This window comes from Rhinolophus sinicus, chromosome 11 (genome assembly GCF_057876585.1).
Source record: "Rhinolophus sinicus isolate RSI-liver-muscle chromosome 11, RSI-T2T, whole genome shotgun sequence".
NCBI lineage: Eukaryota > Metazoa > Chordata > Mammalia > Chiroptera > Rhinolophidae > Rhinolophus > Rhinolophus sinicus.
Window position 1 is genome coordinate 17,599,895 of NC_142511.1, and position 21,389 is coordinate 17,621,283.

At 39.5% G+C, this 21,389-nt stretch overlaps 1 protein-coding gene across 1 annotated transcript in view; it reads left to right on the forward strand.

Moving 5' to 3' along the window:
- Positions 1–20,783, forward strand: part of INTS7 (integrator complex subunit 7) — a 59,412-nt gene extending 38,629 nt beyond the window's left edge. Inside the window, exons 13-20 of the mRNA XM_019738098.3 lie at positions 888–1,094; positions 3,610–3,804; positions 4,809–4,912; positions 6,003–6,071; positions 8,038–8,170; positions 13,185–13,283; positions 14,590–14,775; positions 17,000–20,783. Coding sequence (XP_019593657.1) covers positions 888–1,094; positions 3,610–3,804; positions 4,809–4,912; positions 6,003–6,071; positions 8,038–8,170; positions 13,185–13,283; positions 14,590–14,775; positions 17,000–17,287 — 1,281 coding nt within the window. The 3' untranslated portion in view covers positions 17,288–20,783. The remainder of the gene's footprint in view (positions 1–887; positions 1,095–3,609; positions 3,805–4,808; positions 4,913–6,002; positions 6,072–8,037; positions 8,171–13,184; positions 13,284–14,589; positions 14,776–16,999) is intronic.
- Positions 20,784–21,389: the final 606 nt, after the last annotated feature.

A 21,389-nucleotide genomic window follows, 5' to 3' on the forward strand; every position in this document is an offset into this window, starting at 1 on the left:
CAGGAATTCCAGAAATCTGAGCTCTTCCTGGCTATATAGGTTGTTAGCACCACTTTCATTTTGCCCTGTACTCATAACCATAGCCGCCTCCCACCCATCGTTTCTGTCTGCCTTCATCAATACACCATCTTTATTCCTTTTCTCTCTCTAACCTTATCATTCTTATGTGGAAATGGGAAAGTTTAGTATTCTGTTCCCTTCTCAGCCATATGGACAGCCTAACAATTTTCATTAATTTTGTTTGAGAGGAAATACAGAGCTTATATAGTATAGAAATCCTTCAGGGAGCAAAACTGGAAAACCATCATTCTGGGTGATTAAAGTACATGTTCTCTTTTAACTGTTTCTCAAATGGGAGGAAGACCACTGTTGACAGGATAATTCTTTATTATACCCAGCTGTCCCAAGCATCCAAATACTGCAAGACATTGAGCATCCCTGTCCCCAGGTGTTAAATGGCATTCGCAGTACCCCCAACAACTCCCCTCCCCCCCACAGTTATTTCCAGAAGCAGGCATAGCACTCCTGCTAATAGTCGCTTAATGGAACGTCCTCGCATACCCCCCACTCCACTAAACAGCTCATACACAATGACAGTAAGTATTTATACTTGCTGTATTTTGAACTAAAATTCTAGACTCAGGTTTATAATTAATTCCATTCCTTTCCTCTTTGGAACTGTTTTAGTAAAGAACTGCACGCATTAGGTTATATAAAAGCAACTCAGCCTATTTTTTCTGAGGAAATACTTAGACTGAATCTCAAAGAATTACATAATATGAGGAATGATGGTTAAAGCTTATCCAAGATTTGGGTTTGTTTTTCAGCTGCTACGTCAACTAATTCAAGTGTAAGAACCTCATCGTGTGCCATCCTTTTTTTTTTAGGGTAATCATGACATGGCCAGAGAGCTTTATCAGAGTTTGCTGACTCAGGTTGCGTCAGAACATTTCTACTTCTGGCTGAATAGTTTGAAGGAGTTCTCACATGCAGAACAGTGTCTCACCGAGTTGCAAGAGGAGAATTATAGTTCAGCACTTTCTTGCATTGCTGAGTGTTTAAAATTCTACCACAAAGGAATTGCATCCTTAACAGTAAGTCCTCTTAATTCTCCTTTGGTGATGATGACTTGTGTGAGAATGGTCTCCCTTCTCTTTGTATTAGCCTATTTTAACTAGCTTGAAAAATCTACTCGTATATATTTGGCAATATTAAAGTCGTAAATAGGACATCCCTAACCCCTCCCCCACTTTTTTAACATTCATAGATTGACGAAAGTTTATCATTTTGTTTTTGTCGAGTACCAGGAACCACATAGGAGAGGATTGTTGAATCCGTGCAGAAAGGATAAATGGAGATAGGAACCTCCCTTTCCTGAATCCTTTTAGTAAGATCCCAGCCTGAGTCACTACACCATCAAACATAAATCCCTCACCCGTCTCATACCTGGTAGCTACTCACTAAGAAACTAGAGTTTCTTGCTTTGTGGATAAAGAAGAAATTATCAGGGATGCTAGTGTCCTAGTTGTTAGCCCTCCGTGATAGCCTCCTATTCCAAATTAACAGCCAACTAAACTTGCCATTTTCTCTGCCAAGAAAGTGTGTTTCCTTAAAATCAGTTGTATTCCTAAGTAAAAACTTATTCCCTAAAATGAGCATTTTTGATATGAATGCAAGGATTTTTTCCCCTTAAGAGTAGAGTTTATATAATCAATAGTAAGCATTTTTATTGTCACACAACTTTTAAAATTGTACATATTTAGATGGTACCATAAAACTTTTGGTACCTGTTTATATACATTTATTACATAATCTAAAATATTTTTAATGGTGAGCCATCCCAAAAGAAATGTTTCAGAGTAGAACAAAGAATAAACAGATGTCACAAAAGAGACAGAATATTCAGACTATGGTGAGTACATATCTTTCAAATTATGATTTTTTTTGGCTAGGATTGATTGCTGTTTTAAAATGGATATAGGAATGGCTCCTCTCCATTTTAAAGGGTAGCTTTGACTACTACGATTCTTTCCTCTTCATTGTTCTAGGGAAAGATTGTTGTTGCTTATATCAGGCTAGTAAATGACTCCTAAAATCAAGTTATAGTTATTGGTTCTGATCAGTAGAATTATTTCATTTTCTAGTTTATGTAGAGCAGAAAATTGTTCATCGTTCAGTATAGTACATGCTAAAAACTGAAACAAACAGGCTCTATCTGTGAGGCAGACAGAATTAATGTTATGAAAAACCCTGTTGAATACTTAATGGTCTTCTAATGATTTGTGTGGTATGTGTATTTAATGAGGCTTGGCAGTAATTAAGGACTGAATTCTGACAGAGGCCCTCCTCTTAGTCTCCACTCTGATTTGACACATTGTGACCTAAGGCAGGTGATTGGGCCTCAAACCGTCTTTTGAAATGGAATTCTTTTATTTAACAGACTGTAATGTAAGCACTTGCTACGTGCCAGACAGTGCTTGTGGATAAAAAAAATTAGGAAATGATTATCCATTTCAGAATACACTAGGGAGGAAGGCAGCATGTTCCTTATGGTCATTTGGAACTTCCAGCATTTCTGATTGTACTGTCAGGGTGGGTTTTTTTTAAGATTTTAGTTTTAATCTGTTCATTTGGCACTTGCCAAATTTGATGATAGCTTTCTGTCTTTTTAACTGAGAGGATATGAGCATGAAACTGCCTTTTTAGTCCCTGACACACACGTGCTCTAACCTGAGATTGTACAGCTATGAGGATGATGCTTTTTACCTACTTCAACCAAACTAAACAGGAGTTCAAAATGCTGTGCTTATGGGGACCGTGTAGCAACGTTGGGTGTCTAATTTCCCAGCACAGTGACGAATGATAGTCATCTTGCTTCTTAGGAATAAAAATTGTAAAAAGTGTTTGTATTTGTTTCCTGTGCTTTGTAACAAATTGCCACAAATTTAGTGTCCATGAGTCAGAAGTTCAGGCATGGGGCTTAGCTGGGTCCTCTGCTCATGTTGTCACAAGGCTGCACTCAAAGTGTCAGCCAGGACCAGTCTTGTGAGACTCAAGGAGGCCCACGGTCCTCTTCTAAACTCATGTGGTTGTTGGTAGAATTCATTTCCTTACAGCTATAGAACTTGTAGAAGCTTCAAGGCCAGCAGGAGGCTCTCTCACCTTCAAGACCCTCTTCGAATGGGCTCACTAGGAGAAATCCACCCAGAATACTCTCCCTTTGGATTACTATGAAGTCACTTCATCGGGAACCTAAATTACATCCTCAAAATCTGTCACCGTTGCCATATTCCATTCGTTACAAGCAAGTTACAGGTTCTGCCCACACTTAGGGAGGGGATTACACAAAACATGGATACCAGGGGTTGTGAATCTGCCTACAATGGTCATTTTTCATTTATTTTTTATTTTTGTTTTTATTAAATACTGACTAGGTATAATATCTACATATATATGTTACGTAGGGTATATTTAAAAATACAACAAATATCCAAGTACACCGAGCACACAGTTTAGGAAATAGCACATTGCCATTGCCTTTAAAGTTTATTCGGGTACTGCACCATCTCACCTCTGTTTGTCTTAAATACTATCTTTTTTTTTCCCCAGGCTGCCAGTACACCACTGAATCCTCTGAGTTTTCAGTGTGAATTTGTAAAACTCAGGATTGATCTTCTACAAGCCTTCTCTCAGCTTATCTGTACCTGTAATAGTCTAAAGACAAGCCCCCCACCTGCAATCGCCACAACAATTGCCATGACCTTAGGGAATGACCTTCAGAGGTGTGGTCGCATCTCCAATCAGGCATGTTCTCACTTTATTTTCAATGCAGTTTTTATGTACACCTAAAGAGGTTTTTGAGGTTAGTTGTAAGATGAACAGTTCTGAAATTTAAAAATCAGTGGTTCGACTCAGACATTAAATATCAAATGCTTATTAACTGATCTGTCTTGCTAAAAATAGACTGGCTGATGTCTTATTGGAATGACAAAGTGATTGAAGCTGTCTCACGAGATGCTACATATTTATACCAGGGGTGCTGAAAAAATATATACACATTTTAAGAGATGTTATCTATGCTCAAGCAGTAGTTTGCTATGATCAGAAGTGTCTGTGGGGCGGCTGGATGGCTCAGTTGGTTAGAGTGTGAGCTCTTAACAAGGTTGCCAGTTCAATTCCCACATGGGATGGTGGGCTGCACCCCCTGCAACTAAAGATTGAAAATGGTGACTGGACTTGGAACTGAGCTGAGCTCTCCACATCTAGATTAAAGGACAATGACTTGGAGCTGATGGGCCCTGGAGAAATACACTGTTCCCCAATATTCCCCAATAAAATTAAAAAAGAAGAAGAAATGCCTGGACGCTGATGGCAACCACTTTGAGCACTTCTTGTACTTGCAGAATTCAAACGTGACTTGTATTCTTTTGTTATCCGTATATATTATTAGAATTAATACAGTTTTTTTTCTTAAAACGTATATACATTTTTTTTGGCACCCCTCTGTATAAAGAGCCAAGGACATTTTAAAGAAACTTGGGGATGTTTATAACTATAGTAATTATTTTAGTGGAACTTGAAGCTAAAAAATACAACATTTTTTGTTTCTGTACATATATAAGTTACCATAATCTTTGCACACTTGTAGTTTTAGTTGCCTTCTGTTAATTTTATTTAACAAGGTTTATAAAAATTAATGGAATGAAAAAGAGGTGAAGTATTTTTTGGCTTTTTAAAAATTATTTGATTTACATGCAATAATGATAGCATGTTTGTTTATTATAATTAATATTTTTCCTTCTGTACAGATGAAACAGTCCATGGAAGAATTCCGAAGCCTTGCTTCCCGCTATGGGGATCTTTATCAAGCATCTTTTGACGCTGATTCGGCAACTTTGAGGAATGTAGAACTGTATCCTAAACTTGCCCTGATATTTCTTGCTCTTTCAAAGTATTCTTTTAAACGTAAATACTTCAGATATGCTTAACTAAAAAAATACATATCAGATAATATTTCTTGCTCTTTCAAAGTATTATTTTAAACGTAAATACTTCAGATATGCTTAACTAAAAAAAATATATCAGATAAGCCTATAGATGTACAATTAATAATTTCTCCTTTGAAATTTACATGAGGAGTATAATTTTACTTTTTAACTTCAACTAGGCTTTTTTTAAAAAATGGTGACTCATGGTGGTCTTTACCCACCTCTAGGAAGAACACCCTAAACCTAAATCCCACCAGTGTTGCATACTTCATGCACACTTGAGCTACAACAGACAACACAAAACTTTTTCCCACCAGAGAACCGTTTTCTGTCTTGCCTCACCTTTCTTCGTGGCTGACAACCTACGGTAGTTCCCATCACCTTTATTAGTGATTTGTTCAGTAGTTTTGGTCATCACTTGTTCCCTCAGCCCTCTTCATATTTTCCTAAGTTCTCCATATTTTCTTATTAGCCTGAAAGGAAGGAAGACAGTAATTGTTTTCACTTTGTGGGACCTGTAAATCAGTAGTTCTTGGCATTTTGGTGTGCTGATTGAAAACCTGAGGAATGCTGTGGACCCTCCCTCTTAAAAAAGGTGTTGTGTACATACCCCTCCAAATCTGCATCCAGTTTCAAACAGGTTAACAGACCCCTTGAGCCCCATCCTAGGATCCACTCTGCAGACTGTTGTTGTTCTTAGCTTTTACCAGTGAAGCGCCTGTGTCTAAGATTAAAACCAGTTTCTGTGATTGAATCACAGAGCCCGTTGCTTGGTCGCCCCTTCCCACATCAGGGCCTCTGAAGTACCGCTGCTGGGATGAATTTGAAAATCACTATTTCAGACAACATAAAGCCCTTAAAAGGAAAAAATAGAGCCCCACACTATTTGAGTCAATAACGTATGGTTACCTTCACTGAAAATATGATTCCCACCTTGACTTATTTAATATTCAGGTAATACAAAGTCTGTAGTGCATTTGTCTGTTTTCAGGTATAACCTTAACATTAATCCAGACAGCAGCAGAGCTGTTTGCTGATATCTCATGCAATAGAAGCTCTGATTTTGGATCCAGAATCCGCAAGGTATTTCTAATAATAGTTTGCCTTAAAGAACACTTTCACATATGTTATCTTACCTAATCATCACAACTGTTTTGGAAGAGGTGTTACAGAGGAGGAGACAGAGAGAAAGCTTCTCCCTCATCTGACTAAGTAAGGCCTCATTGCTAGTGACACAACCTGGATTTTTTTGACTTCATTGCTTGCTTACCTCTTGCCTCTTGTTTTCCCAACATTGACCTGGAATAACAGAGAAGAAATTCTTTGAATTTGAACATTTTCTGGTATATTACAACTAAACTTGGGTATGAAAAATTGAGTTACTATAATTAAGCTTGAACTTGAAATTTTTATTCTTTGGTTCCCCAAACAAAAAGGTTTCCTGTTTTTGCTTTATTAAATTCTTCTCCCCTTCCCCATTAACTGATTAATTATTCAAAATATTTTTACAAAAGAATGATCCATCTTTTTTTACATTATAGTTTTTTGTTTTGTAATATGCGTTTTTGACTGTCTATACTTTTTAATCTACTAAGGCCTGTGATTCCAAGACTAGCTTCTTCAAAGAGAATGTAATCAACAGTGCATTTTAAATATCTCTACCCTAAAGCATTGACTCATCATTTCTTTTCAGGGTAATGCCAAGAACCTTGCCTTCTTAGGCTGTTCTCAGACTAGGCTACTTGGCTATGTTTTTTTTCCCACTCCTCTGATCTATTTTAGTATTTTCACGACGTACTAATTTTTACTTATTTTTCCATTTATCCTCTCTCATCTGTGTTTATTTCCCCTTGGTTTGTAGTGTTTGACTTGCAGTGTTTTTTTTTTTTTTTTATGTTACTGTTTTGTTAATAAGCTCCTCCCTTTTAAATTTGAAGATGTTTTTAAACCTCCATATTTTTCAGTCTTTGCCAATTAATTGATATTTCTAGGCTCTCACCATTTTCCATCATGCCACACTCATTTAACCTCTTAGAACACAAATGTCATTGTACTGTTGTTTGACATGATAGAAATTAGTGTTTTTCTTGATTAACTTTTCATCAGAGAGATAGATAGGCGCCGTGTCAGCTGGGATGGGGTGAAGGGAGTTATCTAGCTAGTTCGCACATGCTGCTCTCACCCTCTCCCCTTCCCACCACATTTCTTCACTCTTCTGCAACCCGTATCATCCCCCAAACCCATTCCCCTAGCCTTTGCCCTCCATAGCAATGAGAAATTGGAAAAGAAACCTTATACCTTGAAGGAGAGTTTGGGGTTTTGTGTGCAATAGTGTACAACTGCAAGGAATAGATTCTTTCTAAAACTTCTTAATGGCCTATATTTTGTGCCTTTCAAGTAAAGAAGGACCTACTGCTAAAAAGAACCTCGAGGGAGGCATGACATTGGTGTGTCTCACTGTAGTTTTTACAAAAATCTGTGTGTTTCTTTCATAGCCTGGATGGTTTTGAGGGAGAAGAGATCTGTCTTACTCAACTTTGTATCTCTAGCAGCTAACAGGGTCAGAATCAGTACCAGTAAATGTGGGGTAGAGTGGGGAGGTGTTTATAATCATGAATGTTACTGTCTACCTCACACCAACTTCTTAGGATTATCAAAAAAAATATTTTGAGATGCTCATCCATTACATTTTTCTATTCTGGCTTCTTAGTCAGTCTATTAAGATTCCTATGCACTTAACCTTTGTTTCTACTGCCTAAAATATTAGGGAATGACTTCATGGACCAAGTTTATAAACACTTTTGTACTACTTAGCAACCAAAGTGATTGAGACTTGTACAATTTGAAGTCAGGTCTGGGTTTGAATTCCAGCTTGTCACTTACTAGTTAGTTACGTGACTGAAGTAATACTACTGAACCTCTCCCAGCCTGTTTCCTCCTCTGTGAAATGAACAGTACGTACTTTGTTATTTTAAAGATTAAATGAGAATGTGTGGACTTCAAGCACCTGACACATGTGGACATTAATTGATACTGATTTTGGCTTCAGTTTCCAGGAATATGGATCCACGGGAGCGGCCCATCCTGATAGTGAATACGAGAGAAGAATGATGTCTGTATATAATCATGTCTTGGAGGAAGTGGAGTCACTCAGTCGGAAATATACACCTGTTTCTTATATGGCAAGTGGCACTTGTTTTATTGAGTTTCTATAATGTGGAAGTGGGTTTTTATCCATCTCTGACACTAAAACTGTACGATTTCAACAGATTGGCCTCTCTGAGCCTGTTGCCTCTGTGCCTGTCTTGTAACAGCGTTAATATAGTACCGACCTCATAGCATTGTTAGGAAGATGATTCATGAAAGCACTTAGCACGTCTGTAGCTGCTACATACTCCCATTAACGTGTCAAATCTGCTCTTCCAAAATGCAGACAAAACTCCATTTTTTCTTTTTTCACAAGTTAATTGAAGTTGCAGTTCTCAACCCTAGCTACACATTAGAATCATTTTAGGAGCTTTTTAAAAAATACATCAGTATCCAGGCCCAGCTTTAGACCAATTAACTCTGAATCTGTGCAGTTGAAGCCCAGGCATTAGTTGTTTTAAAAGCTCCCAGCTGATGCTGTCATGCCACCAGGGTTGAGAACCACTGGCCAATTGAAACACAAAGAACAGGGCTTGTTATCTGATTGGCAGTCAGTCAGTTCCTGCCAGGTGATGCCGTTGCTGCCTGTCAGTGCACTTGTCCACCTTTGGCCTGCTGATCTCTGCTGCCGTTGGCATGATGGAGCACTGGCTCTGTGTTCAGCCTTCTCCCCTGACTGCCCAGTCAGAGGACAGACTGACACACTCTCACCCAGATTTTCTGCTCCGTCTGGCCATTCTCCAGTGTCTTAGTCAGCTCAGGCTCCTCTAACAAAATGCCATAGACTGGGTGGCTTAAACAGCAGACATTTGTTCCTCTTAGTTTAGGAGGCTGGCACATCCAGGATAAAGGTGCTAGCCAATTCCGTCCCTGCTGAGAGCTCTCTTGCTGGCTTGCAGACTGCTGCTGTCTCACTGTGTCCTCACATGTTGAGAGAGAGACAGAGAGCTCTGGTCGCTCTCTTCTTACAAGGACACTAATCCCATCATGGGTGGTGGGGGGGGGGTCCATCCTCATGACCTCATCTAAACTTAGTCACCTCCCAAAGGCGCCACCTCCAAATACCAACACATTGGAAGTTACAGCTTCACCATATGAATTTGGAGAAGACACATGCATTCAATCTGTAACACCCTGTCTTTGAACTTGACTCCTTGGAGAGTTATTTTTGTCCTGCCTATCCGTTAGATGCTGGGATTCCCTGTAGCTGTCATCTGGTTCCCACTCTTCTCATACGATACTCATCATTTATCAAGTGTTTTAGAAGAAATTGGCAGGATGATTCAAGAGTTAGATTAGATTTTAACTATAAATACTTTCCTTGACATACAGCTTTCCTCATAAGATTTTCAATACATCATGTTTGCTGAATTGAATTGACACAGGTAGCTGTTTGACACCGAGATTGGTTACTAAGGGAGATTGTAAAGATTATCTTTGAAGTAAACACACATCTGTGTGTGACGTTTGATTAAATTATTTTCTATTCCCTCTAAACTGCACCCTAAGAAATTAAGTAGATGCCAAATAGTAACTTGAGTTTGATGGAGTTGAATCCACTGAATATAATGGAAAGAAGGGGAAGTTTCTGCCTAGTAGGAAACACAGTACAGAGAAGAGAGTCCTAGGTTCGAATTCTGCCTCTGCCACTCAGCAAGTCCGTGATTTTAGACAAAGTACTAACATTTTTTTTCTATGATATGGAAAAAATATCTACCTCTTAGGGTTACTGTGAAGTTTAAATGAAATAATGCGTATTGCCTGGCACCTAAGAAGTGGTTAATGAATGTTAATTCCCTTTTCTTCTCCACATTGTATTTTATAGATTTGATACTTTCTGAACCCCACAGTCAGTTCCACAAGCATTTATTGGCTCCTCGGAATAGAAAAATGACAGACACAGGGTCTTCCCTTGTGTCTGTAGTCTAATAAGAAAGAAAGATTTCGTCAACAAACACGACGCAGTGGATGTGCAGTAAGAGCTCTGCACGAGATAGACAGGTAGCGCATAAGAGAAAGTGATTTACGAGTATGTCAGAGCTAGCCAAGATGGGGCGAGGGTGCAGTCAGAGAGAAGACGTCTTTGCATAGGAGTTTTCCTGGCAGGTAAGGAAGGGTAGGGCTTGCAGGCAGAGAACGGCACGTGTGAAAGCAGAGGCAGGAAGTAGCATGGTGTCTTCTGAGAACAGTGTGTATCACTGTAGTATAATGTTCAGGCTAGGGCCTGGAGAGGGAGGCAGAGGCCAGGTGATAAGGCTTTGAACACAGTGTTAAGGAGTTTGGACCTTATCCTGTAGGCACTGGGGTGCTTTTTAGGAATTTTTAATGGATAAGGAAGATAAGTGGTTAAGATTGTACATCACTGTTATGTGGGAGCAGAAAAGTAACGGCTTGGAGGGTGTGAAATTAGAGGAAAGGAGTAGTTACAAGGTTTCTGCAATAACTCAAGGTAAGGGCCTAGTTAATAATAATGGCAGTAGGAATGAGAACAGATACATAAGAAAGATACTTAGGGATAATATAGTGGTTTTCAAATGTCTCTGTTGACGAACATTTCGGTTTACGAACGCCATAAATTTTATGGATCTATCGTATAATTAGATAGTAAAATTCATGCTAAATTTGCAGCTTTAGGGGTTGATTTGAAAGGTCTGGAACGGATTAATCCATTTTGCCTTACTTTCTATGGGGAAACCGTGCCTTGGTTTTCGAACGTTTCAGAACTCGAACGGTCTTCCGGAATGGATTTTGTTAGAAAACCAAGGTACCACTGTATTTACAAGGCTTGATTTTTTTTTTTTTTTTTTTTTTTTTTTTTAAATGTGAGAGGATGGAGACATGACATGCAGGTTTCCAGCTTAGGTGACCAAGTACACAAGTGGTTGATCCTTTCCTGAGAGAATATAGAGGAATGGTGGAAGAAGATAAAGGTTTCCTTTTTAAACGTGTGGCTGTCTTGTGGGCAGTTGGGTAATAGGTCTGATGTGGGAAGGAGGAGATGAGCTGAAATGCATGTAAAGTCATGGGCGTAAAATTGCCTGTTAGGAGCATACAGACTGAGAAGAGAAAGTGACTAAGGAGAGCGTCAACATTTAAGGACCAAACAAAGGAAGAGACTCTTAGGAAAGAAGATGGAGAAGTGAGAGCAGGGACCATTAAGTGCAGTTTCATGGAAGAAGAGCATTATGAGTTACCACAGAAATGTCAGAAAATGCAAAGCCTGGGAAGTATTGGATTTGGCAGTGAAGAGAGTGCTGATAGGTTAGTCCAGCTGGTTTACTAACCGTGATAAGTGATTTCACATCTCCAGACTGTTACTGTAATAGATAGTAATCTGCTACTAACATACCTGGGGAACTGTGCCCAAGGGGCTAGTGGCCTCACAGGCAGCCCTGCTTTCCCTCTGGGGACCCACAGAATCTGCCTGCTTTTAAAAGGGAAAATGGTACCTTTTGCCCAGGAACAGCCTGAGGTCACCTGGGGTCCTCCGAGTCCATCTTTAAAGATGTTTCTCATCCTTAAACACTATTGTGGCATCAAAGGTTCTACCACAAGTAGAATGTCCCTGCAAACGCTTCCCAGATTCCTTGTTGCAGGTAGATGAACAGTGGTGCTGTTTTAGCATTTAAGCCTGAAGTAATAGAACCAGTGTCTTCAAATCTGTGCTGTGATTGTCTCAAGTAATAGACCTGGTATTTGCATATATCGTGGAGTCTGTTGGGCACAAAATGTTCAGTAGCCTGAAACCAGTGAGCAGTGGATTCTGGCTTTCAGCCTTAATGCCCAACTTTCTAAAAATGTTTATAGCATAGGCAGCCAGGTGACACCCTACTAGGCAGCAGGAGCTTAGGACAGACAGCATACTATATAATGGAGTGGTTTTCAACCTGTGCTGCTTTGGTGGGGGCCGGACGCTGAGAGGAGGGGCCAGTAGACTAAGCAGGAATGGTTTTGAGTCACCTAAAGATTTAAGTGTTCTGATGGAGCTCTAACTTATTTTTCTATTTTGTTTGCAAATCACTGGTGAAATGGAACAAAAATCGCTAAACTAAGAGTCAGGCAACGTAGGTTCCGTGTCAGGTTCCATTTCTAGCGTGTTCTGTTACCTATCTAGGTGACCTCTGTCATCAGCAAAATCGAGGCTTGCACTAGGTCTTTAAAATAGCCTTAATGCTTTCATGTGTGTATACTTACCTCCATACTCATCAAGTTGTATACATTAAATATATACAGCTTTTTGTATGTCATTTGTACATCAATAAAGTAGTTTTTAAATTAATTAATTAATTAATCAATCTTTGAACTCTTAAACTCTGGTTCTTTGCACTAAGTCTCAAAGGATTCACTACACTGTTACTATTACACTACAGTAATGCTGGGATTTTCAAAACTCAGTTAAATTTGTGAAATAGATTTTAGAAATAAGGTACTTCATTCAAGTTTCAGAATGCCATAGAGTGGAACAATATCGTCATCCTTAACCTGAACTCCAGGAAGTTTCCACCATTGCTCACTCTCTGGGGACCCGTGATCGTAGGGTCAGGGAGGCCACCTAGAGGAGACGTGTTGAAGAAATGAGGCAGCTCAAAGCAGAGGTTCCACATGGGATGTGGTGTCAGCCGTGGGATATGAGCACGCTGCTCCGGCTTCCTGGCCACGTGCTCTGCATACTTGTCCCGATGGTAGTTACTCTGTGCTTTAGTCTCATAATGTGTCTGATAGCTCTGAGCTCTATACAGATGCGAATACTGCATGTCGCTCAGCCTTGAGCAATGTGGGTTTTTCTCTCTTCTGTTATTTACTTCTTTATTGAACATACTACTTTGAAATAAAATAAAATTATAATTGTATTCCTTAACATGAATGATTTGGCAAATGTACACCATATCTGGCTGTTATGCCTCTTTCCTGGTTGGTGGTATTGTTATTATTGACTTTGTAATAATCTATATGAGTGTTTGTAGTTTTAAAATTTCTTCCTGAAAGTACCATTTGTTGCTAAATTTGGGAATTTATTTTCATTTGATTTACTTTCTTTTCCCCCCCCAGCATACAGCATGCCTCTGCAATGCCATCATTGCTTTGCTGAAAGTTCCTCTTTCATTTCAGAGATATTTTTTCCAGAAACTGCAATCTACCAGCATTAAGGTAATATAGGAAGAATACTAAAGTTAATACAGATTAAAAACCCAGTTATGTCTGCAGATGAAGTAGGACGTAGCTCTGCTTCAGGATCTTACCTTTGATTTTGATAAAACTTATGCCCTTTAGTTGTAAGCCTTTCCTCCCTTTACCAGCTGGTTTGGTGAAGGGAATGGGATACCTGTCAGTACCAAGTGCATTGGGACAGACATTTGGGCACGTGGGGCGCTGTCCCCTGGCTCCTACTCCAGGAGGAAGCTGAGTGGGTAGCCCGCAAGGATCTGGGCTGAGCCCACCTCTCATCACCAGCTTCCAATGAATCGGGTCTCGTAAACATCGCCTGCCTACCTCCAAAGCAGTTTGTCTTTGAACAACAGGTTTTGAGGAGCTGGCCAATGAGTAGAGTTAGTATTTTAAAATATTTAAGCCACCCAAGATTCAAAAGCAATTTTTGATTCAAAGAATGGAATTGTCGGAAAAGGGGGGAAATTGTCCCTTCTGAGAGATTTCCTGGATTATCCCTGTCAGTAAACGTGTTCAGTGTAATTTTGCATCCATTCAAATGCTTTGGTTGCAGATAACAAAGCATGCTGTTTCAAAATGGCCTGAATAGTAAGGAAAATTGATTAGGGAAGAAGTGCTAAGGTAGCAGGTTTCCCGAGTTGATTAGTTCAGTGGTTTAACGACATAACAAAGACCCAATTTCTTCCATGTTTTCTGAGCTTTCTGTAGTTGAAGTGTATTTGGGATTTTTAGTATGTTTTTAAAGAAAAACTACTAATGAGATTTAAAATGTCATTTGGTTCGTTTGTGGAAACTGACTTTTATACCATGGTGACTTGTTTGTGTTTGTAATCCTAGAATTTTAAGTTCATTTGCATTTGAATTGAGTCAATTTAAACTTGCCCAAGACCAAAGAGATAGCAGCTGGACATGGAAGTTTACATAGTTGTATTTCCCTGTTAGAATCAGTTCATTGTCGGAGAAATGCACCACCCCTCCCCCTCAAACTGGGAAAACAGTGCTTTCACTCTTTTCTAATCCTGTTACCCTCAAACAGAACTGAGGTTTATAGGTAGAAAAACAAAAGAAAATGGGGGTATTGAAAAGGAGGCATTAGGGATAGGGGACCCTTGACTCCAAAGATAACATCTGTCTGGTTGTCTCAGCACAGGCAGGTCGCGCGTGTGTGTGTGTGTGTGTGTGTGTGTGTGTGACATTTTAACCTATAGCCAACGCTTAGCGCAGACACGTGTGTTGGAAGGAAGCTTGTTCTTGGTGGTCAGCGCTCACTGTAATGCTGGTATTGCAGCTCGCTCTGTCACCGTCCCCGCGGAACCCTGCAGAGCCCATCGCTGTCCAGAATAACCAGCAGCTGGCGCTGAAGGTGGAGGGAGTGGTTCAGCACGGATCCAAACCAGGACTCTTCCGCAAAATTCAGTCTGTCTGTCTGAATGTTTCTTCCACGCTACAGAGTAAATCTGGACAAGACTACAAGGTAATTTAGAAAAGAGGCAGAATTGTGATGCGCATTTTATCAACTCGTTGTTGGAAGTTTCCCAGTGTTTTTCATGGTTAAGCAGATTGCAGTTCTTCCCAAAGGATCAGATAGACCTGAGTTAAAAGCACATATTGGGGTCTGAGTGGCTGATAAACAATACTTCTCTCTTTCCTGCTGGAACCAACTGATAGATCACACTGTGAGTGTTATTACTCTTACAGCCATGGGGAAAGTTAGCGCTGGGGCCTGGTGGCAAGCACTTCCTGGCCTTGTACCTCTGAACTGAATTTTCCCACCCAGCCTCAGCCAGTACACACAAGGGCCTGACCCGTAACACTGACGGCAGAGAGGAACACCCTGAAGCCCAGAGAAGAAGGGAAAGAGAAGGTACCTAGCTCCCCATGCCCAGTGCGCACCCTGAAACTTAACAGTCAGTAGGCTTTACCTCCTCTCCTGGAGACCAGCACTGCTCATCTAATAAAAGGTCCCTCCACGTGGAGGGGAGCAGCAGGAGTGGAGAAGAAGCATCTCCCTGGCCCCCGCCCCCAAAACAACACATCTATTTATTTTTCTCTATTTTAAGTAAATTTTAGCATTTTCCAAAAAAAGTAGCATTGACATACCCTACAGATAACCCTACAGGTATGAATAACCCTAGGAATTTACTGCTTTGTGAAATCATGAGGTAAGTTAACCAAACTCGTGTGTACTTTGTTAGCCAAAGTGAAGATTCTGAATCTGTGCCCATGAAATAACCAGTCTTCCAGATGTAGAATGTTTTTCCCTTTACACACATCTCTTTCCAGTTCTTGGTGGTTTATTCTCAGTAAGTGAAGGAAGGGGTCCAACACACAGTTGTATGAACAGAGTTGTTCAACTGCCCAAATTGGCTGTGCCCCAGTTTATTGTGGGTATCAGCTGAGGTTCATAGCAAGGAAAGGAGTATCAGTAAAGATACAAAAAGAGTGCATTTATTCTCCTTGGTGGTTTTAGGCCAAAAAGCCAAGGGAAGTTCTGGTTTGAGCCATCATTACTTTCTTTACTTTGGTAACTTACCCTCTCTGGCACTCTGCCCACTGATAAGGCTCAGCCCTCATTCTCTTCCTCTTTTGACTTTCTTGACAAAGCGTGGTGCCTTCTGTAGCCACTCAGTAACTATTTGGAGACTGATGAAAAAAAAAAATCACTTACTGTTTTTAGAATACAGCTGTTACGTTTGCATGATCTCTGTTGTCACAGGATCATAATGAGAATTTACATGGTTGACTTGTCCCTGTCTGCAGCTCTCTCCTCTTGGAGTTTAAAAGAACAGTAACCATGATTCTCTTTGTTCTTTGCATATAATGACTCCTATTAAGAAAAAAACATTCCAACTGAGAGTACTGGTCTGCTTGCTGACTCACCTCTTGAGAGGCATTGAGTAAAGTCAGGAAATTCTCATTATTTAGAGAATTAACTTAGGTCCAGAGTCTCCAGCTGGACCTAAGATTAAGCTGACATAAGGCAGATTAACAGGAGAAGAGCATACAAGTGTTATTAAAATCTTACATGGGGTCAGGGCAGTAAATTATGGGGAAGTGACGAGGAGATTTGTTGGGGCAGTGGGCGGGACTAGTGGAAGGTAAGTGTTATTTTAGTAGGTTGGTCTGTACAGGTCATTTCAGCGTTGATTCCCAGTCTCTGGGGATAGGATGTTCTTCTCTTCCTGGTAGAGGAAGCTACCTTTCGCATGTGAAATTTTACGGCCTGTTTTAGGGTAAAAAGAGGCAGGTCAGAGAGCCCTTCCTGCATCTGTTGTTTCTTAAGTGCCTTTAGCTCAAAATAATCAGTGTGCCAAAGCAGGATGTTTTGCGGTGGCATGTCCTCAACTCCTTTACTGGGAAGAAAGGCCAGCATATGAAGGGGTTGAGAAAGGCTCTGGGAGTTCGTTCTGTTCAAGGATAGTGAGGAGGCAGTATCACTTCATAACGAAGGGTGTAGGCTATGGAGTTAGCCTGCCTAGGTTCAGATGCCAGCTCCACCACTCAGCTGTGTAACCTTGGAGAAATTACTTAACCTCTCTGCTTCCTCGTCTATGAAGCTAGGATAATAATGGTACCTACCTATTGGTTGTGTGCATTTATTATTATGAGTACATAAGCACTTAGGCAGGGCCTAGCTCATACGTAGTAAGCACTCAGTAAATGTTAGCTGTTGTTATTTAACAATTCTTTTATTCCAGATACCCATTGACAACATGACCAATGAGATGGAACAGAGGGTTGAGCCTCATAATGATTACTTTAGTACTCAGTTTCTGTTGAACTTTGCTATCCTTGGAACACACAACATTACAGTGGAATCTTCAGTGAAAGACGCCAATGGTATCGTATGGAAGACTGGTCCCCGAACTACCATATTTGTCAAATCCCTGGAAGACCCGTATTCCCAGCAAATTCGCCTACAGCAGCAGCAAGCCCAGCAACCATTACAACAGCAGCAGCAACGAAACGCCTACACTCGGTTTTAGCCACGTGACGAATGCATTACAGACTTTACAGGGGTTGATCAAATTGTCAAAAATAATTTGCTTTTTTCATACAATTAAGATACGAAAGTTATAGTGTGGAGTCCATTTGCTCATTGGTTTCTGCAATGGGATATTCTGAAAAATGATTTTTTTTCTTAAAAACTTAATTTGAGAAATAATTGGGTTCCTAACCAGGAAGATTTTTTTCCTTGTTTCTTTACCCAAGTCCTTTATCTCGTATTTAACATTTTCATTCTTTTATTGTTTTTACTATTGCTGAGCCTTTTCTTTTTTCAAGAAAAGTCACATATTGGGATCATTGAATTAGTGAATTTGACTGTTTCTACCCAAATATATCATTTGCTGCTGACACAGACCTCTAATTCTGAGCTAGTCCTTGGAAAGTTCTGACCAGCAGGTGCACGGTTCACCGGTATAACAGGAACTGAACCCTCGCACAGATGAACGTGGAAGTGTCCCCAGAAATAGCCATCTTCTGGTTTGAAAGCAGGCAGTTTGACAGAATTGAAACATCCTGCTATATTATTTCAACCACTTACCTATCTTTTCTGTGCTAAAGCAATCTTAATTTATTGTTTTAGTATTTAATTGACCCAAAGGGCAGCTAACAATTACATAGCAAGATTGGAGATTAATAGTTTGGTTTTTCTAATATGTGTGTGATTGTGTAGACATTGTGCATTGTTTCAAAGGGTGAAAAAAGTCACTCACATTTAATATCTTAATGTTTTAAGGTAGGAGGGCAGCTCTTTTCCTTTGATTGTTTTAGTTTCTTGGTAAGTTCTGTAATGCTGGACTTGGTTGTCTAGAAAGAACAGTTTCTTCATAACACAACCTCAATTAGTTGGGATGCTCAGGGAATAGAAGTTTTCTGGTTAGCCAGGAATCCCCTTTTTTCAATACTGGTTGAAAACCATTATAAAATCTAATAATAATATACTTTCTTAACACAGTATACTAAATACCATGTTTTCCCAAAAATAAGACCTAGCCAGACCATCAGTTCTAATGCATCTTTTGGAGCAAAAATTAATATAAAACGAGTCTCATATAAGACCTGGTCTTACTTTAATATAAGACCCGGTCTTATATAATATATTAATTTTTGCTCCAAAAGACGCTTTAGAACTCAATGGGGGAAAAGCGAAAACCATTCCCCTTGAGATCAGGAACAAGGCAAGGTTGCCCACTTCCTCCACTTCTATTCAACATACTGCCGGAAGTTCTAGCCACCGCAATCAGACAAGAAAAGGAAATAAAAGGCATCCAAATTGGTAAGGAGGCAGTAAAATTGTCATTATATGCAGATGACATGATACTATATATAGAGAACCCTAAAGACTCCACCAAGAAATTATTAGATCTGATAAATGAATTTAGTAAAGCAGCAGGATACAAAATTAATATTTGGAAATCAGTTGCGTTTGTATATACCAATAATAAAACATCAGAAGGAGAAATTAAGAGAACAATACCATTTACAATTGCTTCAAAGACTATAAAATACCTGGGAATAAATTTAACCAAAGAAGTAAAAGATCTGCACTCAGAAAATTATAAGACACTGAAGAAAGTAATTAAGGAAGATACAAATAGATGGAAACACATACCATGTTCCTGGATAGGAAGAATTAATATCGTAAAAATGTCCATACTGCCTAAGGCAATATACATATTCAACGCAATTCCTAGCAAACTACCAAGGATGTTTTTCACAGAAATAGAACATATAACCCTAAAATTTATATGGAACCATAAAAGACCCCGGATAGCCTCGGCTATCTTGAGAAATAAGAATAAAGTAGGAGGTATAGCGATACCTGACATCAAATTATACTACAAGGCTACAGTAATAAAAACAGCATGGTACTGGCATAAAAACAGACACACAGGTCAATGGAACAGAATAGAGAGCCAAGAAATAAATCCATGCCTCTGTGGTCATTTAATCTATGACAATGGAAGCAAGAATTTATGGTGGGGTAAAGACAGTCTATTCAATAAATGGTGCTGGGAAACCTGGACAGACACATGCAAAAAAATGAAGCTGGACCACCTCCTTACAAAATAAATTCATATACAAAATAAATTCATATACAAAAATAAATTCAAAATGGCTTAAAGACTTAAATGTAAGATCAGAAACCATAGAATTCCTAGAAGAAAATATAGGAAGAAACTTTACAGACATTACCCGGAAAAAGATTTTTACTGATATATCCCCTCGCATGAGGGAAGTAAGAGAAAAAATAAACATGTGGGATTACATCAAACTAAAAAGTTTTTTTCACAGCAAAGGAAACCATTAATAAAACAAGAAGGGATCCTACTGAATGGGAAAAGATATTTGCCAATGATATATCTGGCAAATATCTTTGGGGGTTAATATCCCAAATTTATAAAAAACTCACTCAACTCCAAAAAAACCCAATTAAAAAATGGGCAGAGGACATGAAGAGACATTTTTCTAAAAAGGACATACAGATGGCAAACAGACATAAAAAAATGTTCAACCTCACTAACCATCAGATAAATGGAAATAAAAAGCACAATGAAATACCACCTCACCCCAGTCAAAATGGCTATCGTCAATAAATCAACAAACGTGCTGGCGTGGATGTGGAGAAAAGGGAATCCTTGTGCACTGTTGGTGGGATTGCAGATTGGTGCAGCCACTATGGAAAATAGTATGGCGGTATCCCAAAAATCTGAAAATGGAACTACCTTATGATCCAGCAATTTCACTCCTAGGTATCTATCTGGAGAAATCCAAAACTTTAATTCAAAAAGATTTATGCACCCCTATGTTTATTGCAGCACTATACACAATAGCCAAGACATGGAAACAACCTAAATGCCCATCGGTAGACGACTGGATTAAGAAACTGTGGTACATTTATACAATGGAGTATTACGCAGCCATAAAGAAGAAAGAAATCTTACCATTTGCAACAACATGGATGGACCTAGAGAACATTACGTTAAGTGAAATAACTCAGACAGAGAAAGACAAATACCATATGATCTCACTTATATGTGGAATCTAAAGAAAAGAATAAATGAATGAACTAATCAGAAACAGTTTCAAGACATAGAGGAAAAACGGGGGTTGCTCGATGGGGGGGGGGGGGATAAGGAGGAAGGTGGGGGGATTAGAAAACAGTCAATAACCACAAGATGGCCATGGGGTTACGAAAGTTAATTTGGGGGATGTGATCAATAATGTTGTAAAGATTTTGTAGGTTGTCCGATGGACACTTGTCTCATTAGGGAGACCACCTCAGGGATAATGTAGATGCCTGATCACTGCACTGTACACCTGAAGCTGAAGCTGAACAATAATGAATGTCAACAGTAGAAATGTAATGGCTGTGTGCGATGTCAGATGGATAGTGGATGAGGGGAGGGGGGTTGACACAGTGTGAGGGATATAAATGATAAATGTCTACTAAAAAAATTAAAAATTAAAAATAAATTAATTTTAAAAAGTGTTAAAAAAAAGACGCATTAGAGCTGATGGTCCAGCTAGGTCTTATTTTCAGGGAAACACGGTATGATTTAACTGTCCTTTCTTAATTTGTGATCAGTCAGTGCTTCAGGGTCATAGTTTCTAAACATGAGGGATCACAGGATTGCAGATATTAACATGGGTTCTTGGTCTGGAAGCAACTCCTAACGTGAAGCAGGCACATTCCTTGGAAGTTTCCTTTTTAAATAAATCGCTCAATTTTGTTGCTTATGTTTTGTCTTTTTCTCTTTAAAGTTGACATTAGCTCAGAGGAATGGTAGGCTTCAAAGAAAAAGAATGATACATATTTTTTTATTATCACGTGGCCTCTAGGTGAGAAGTGATTGACAACTCAGGTCCCTCTAAGATCACTTGGCTTCGTGGGCTATTGTCCCAACACAACACATTTCACTGCCAATAGCCAGATTGTTGGCCACTGTGATGACATCCCTTTAGATGCAGCCCGCTGTACCCAATGCATGATGTACACGGTCGTTACAGCGTCCGGGAACAAGCTTTAGGAAGAATTGCCAGAGTGGTATGGAGGATGTGTGCAGAGCCCATGCCCTTTTA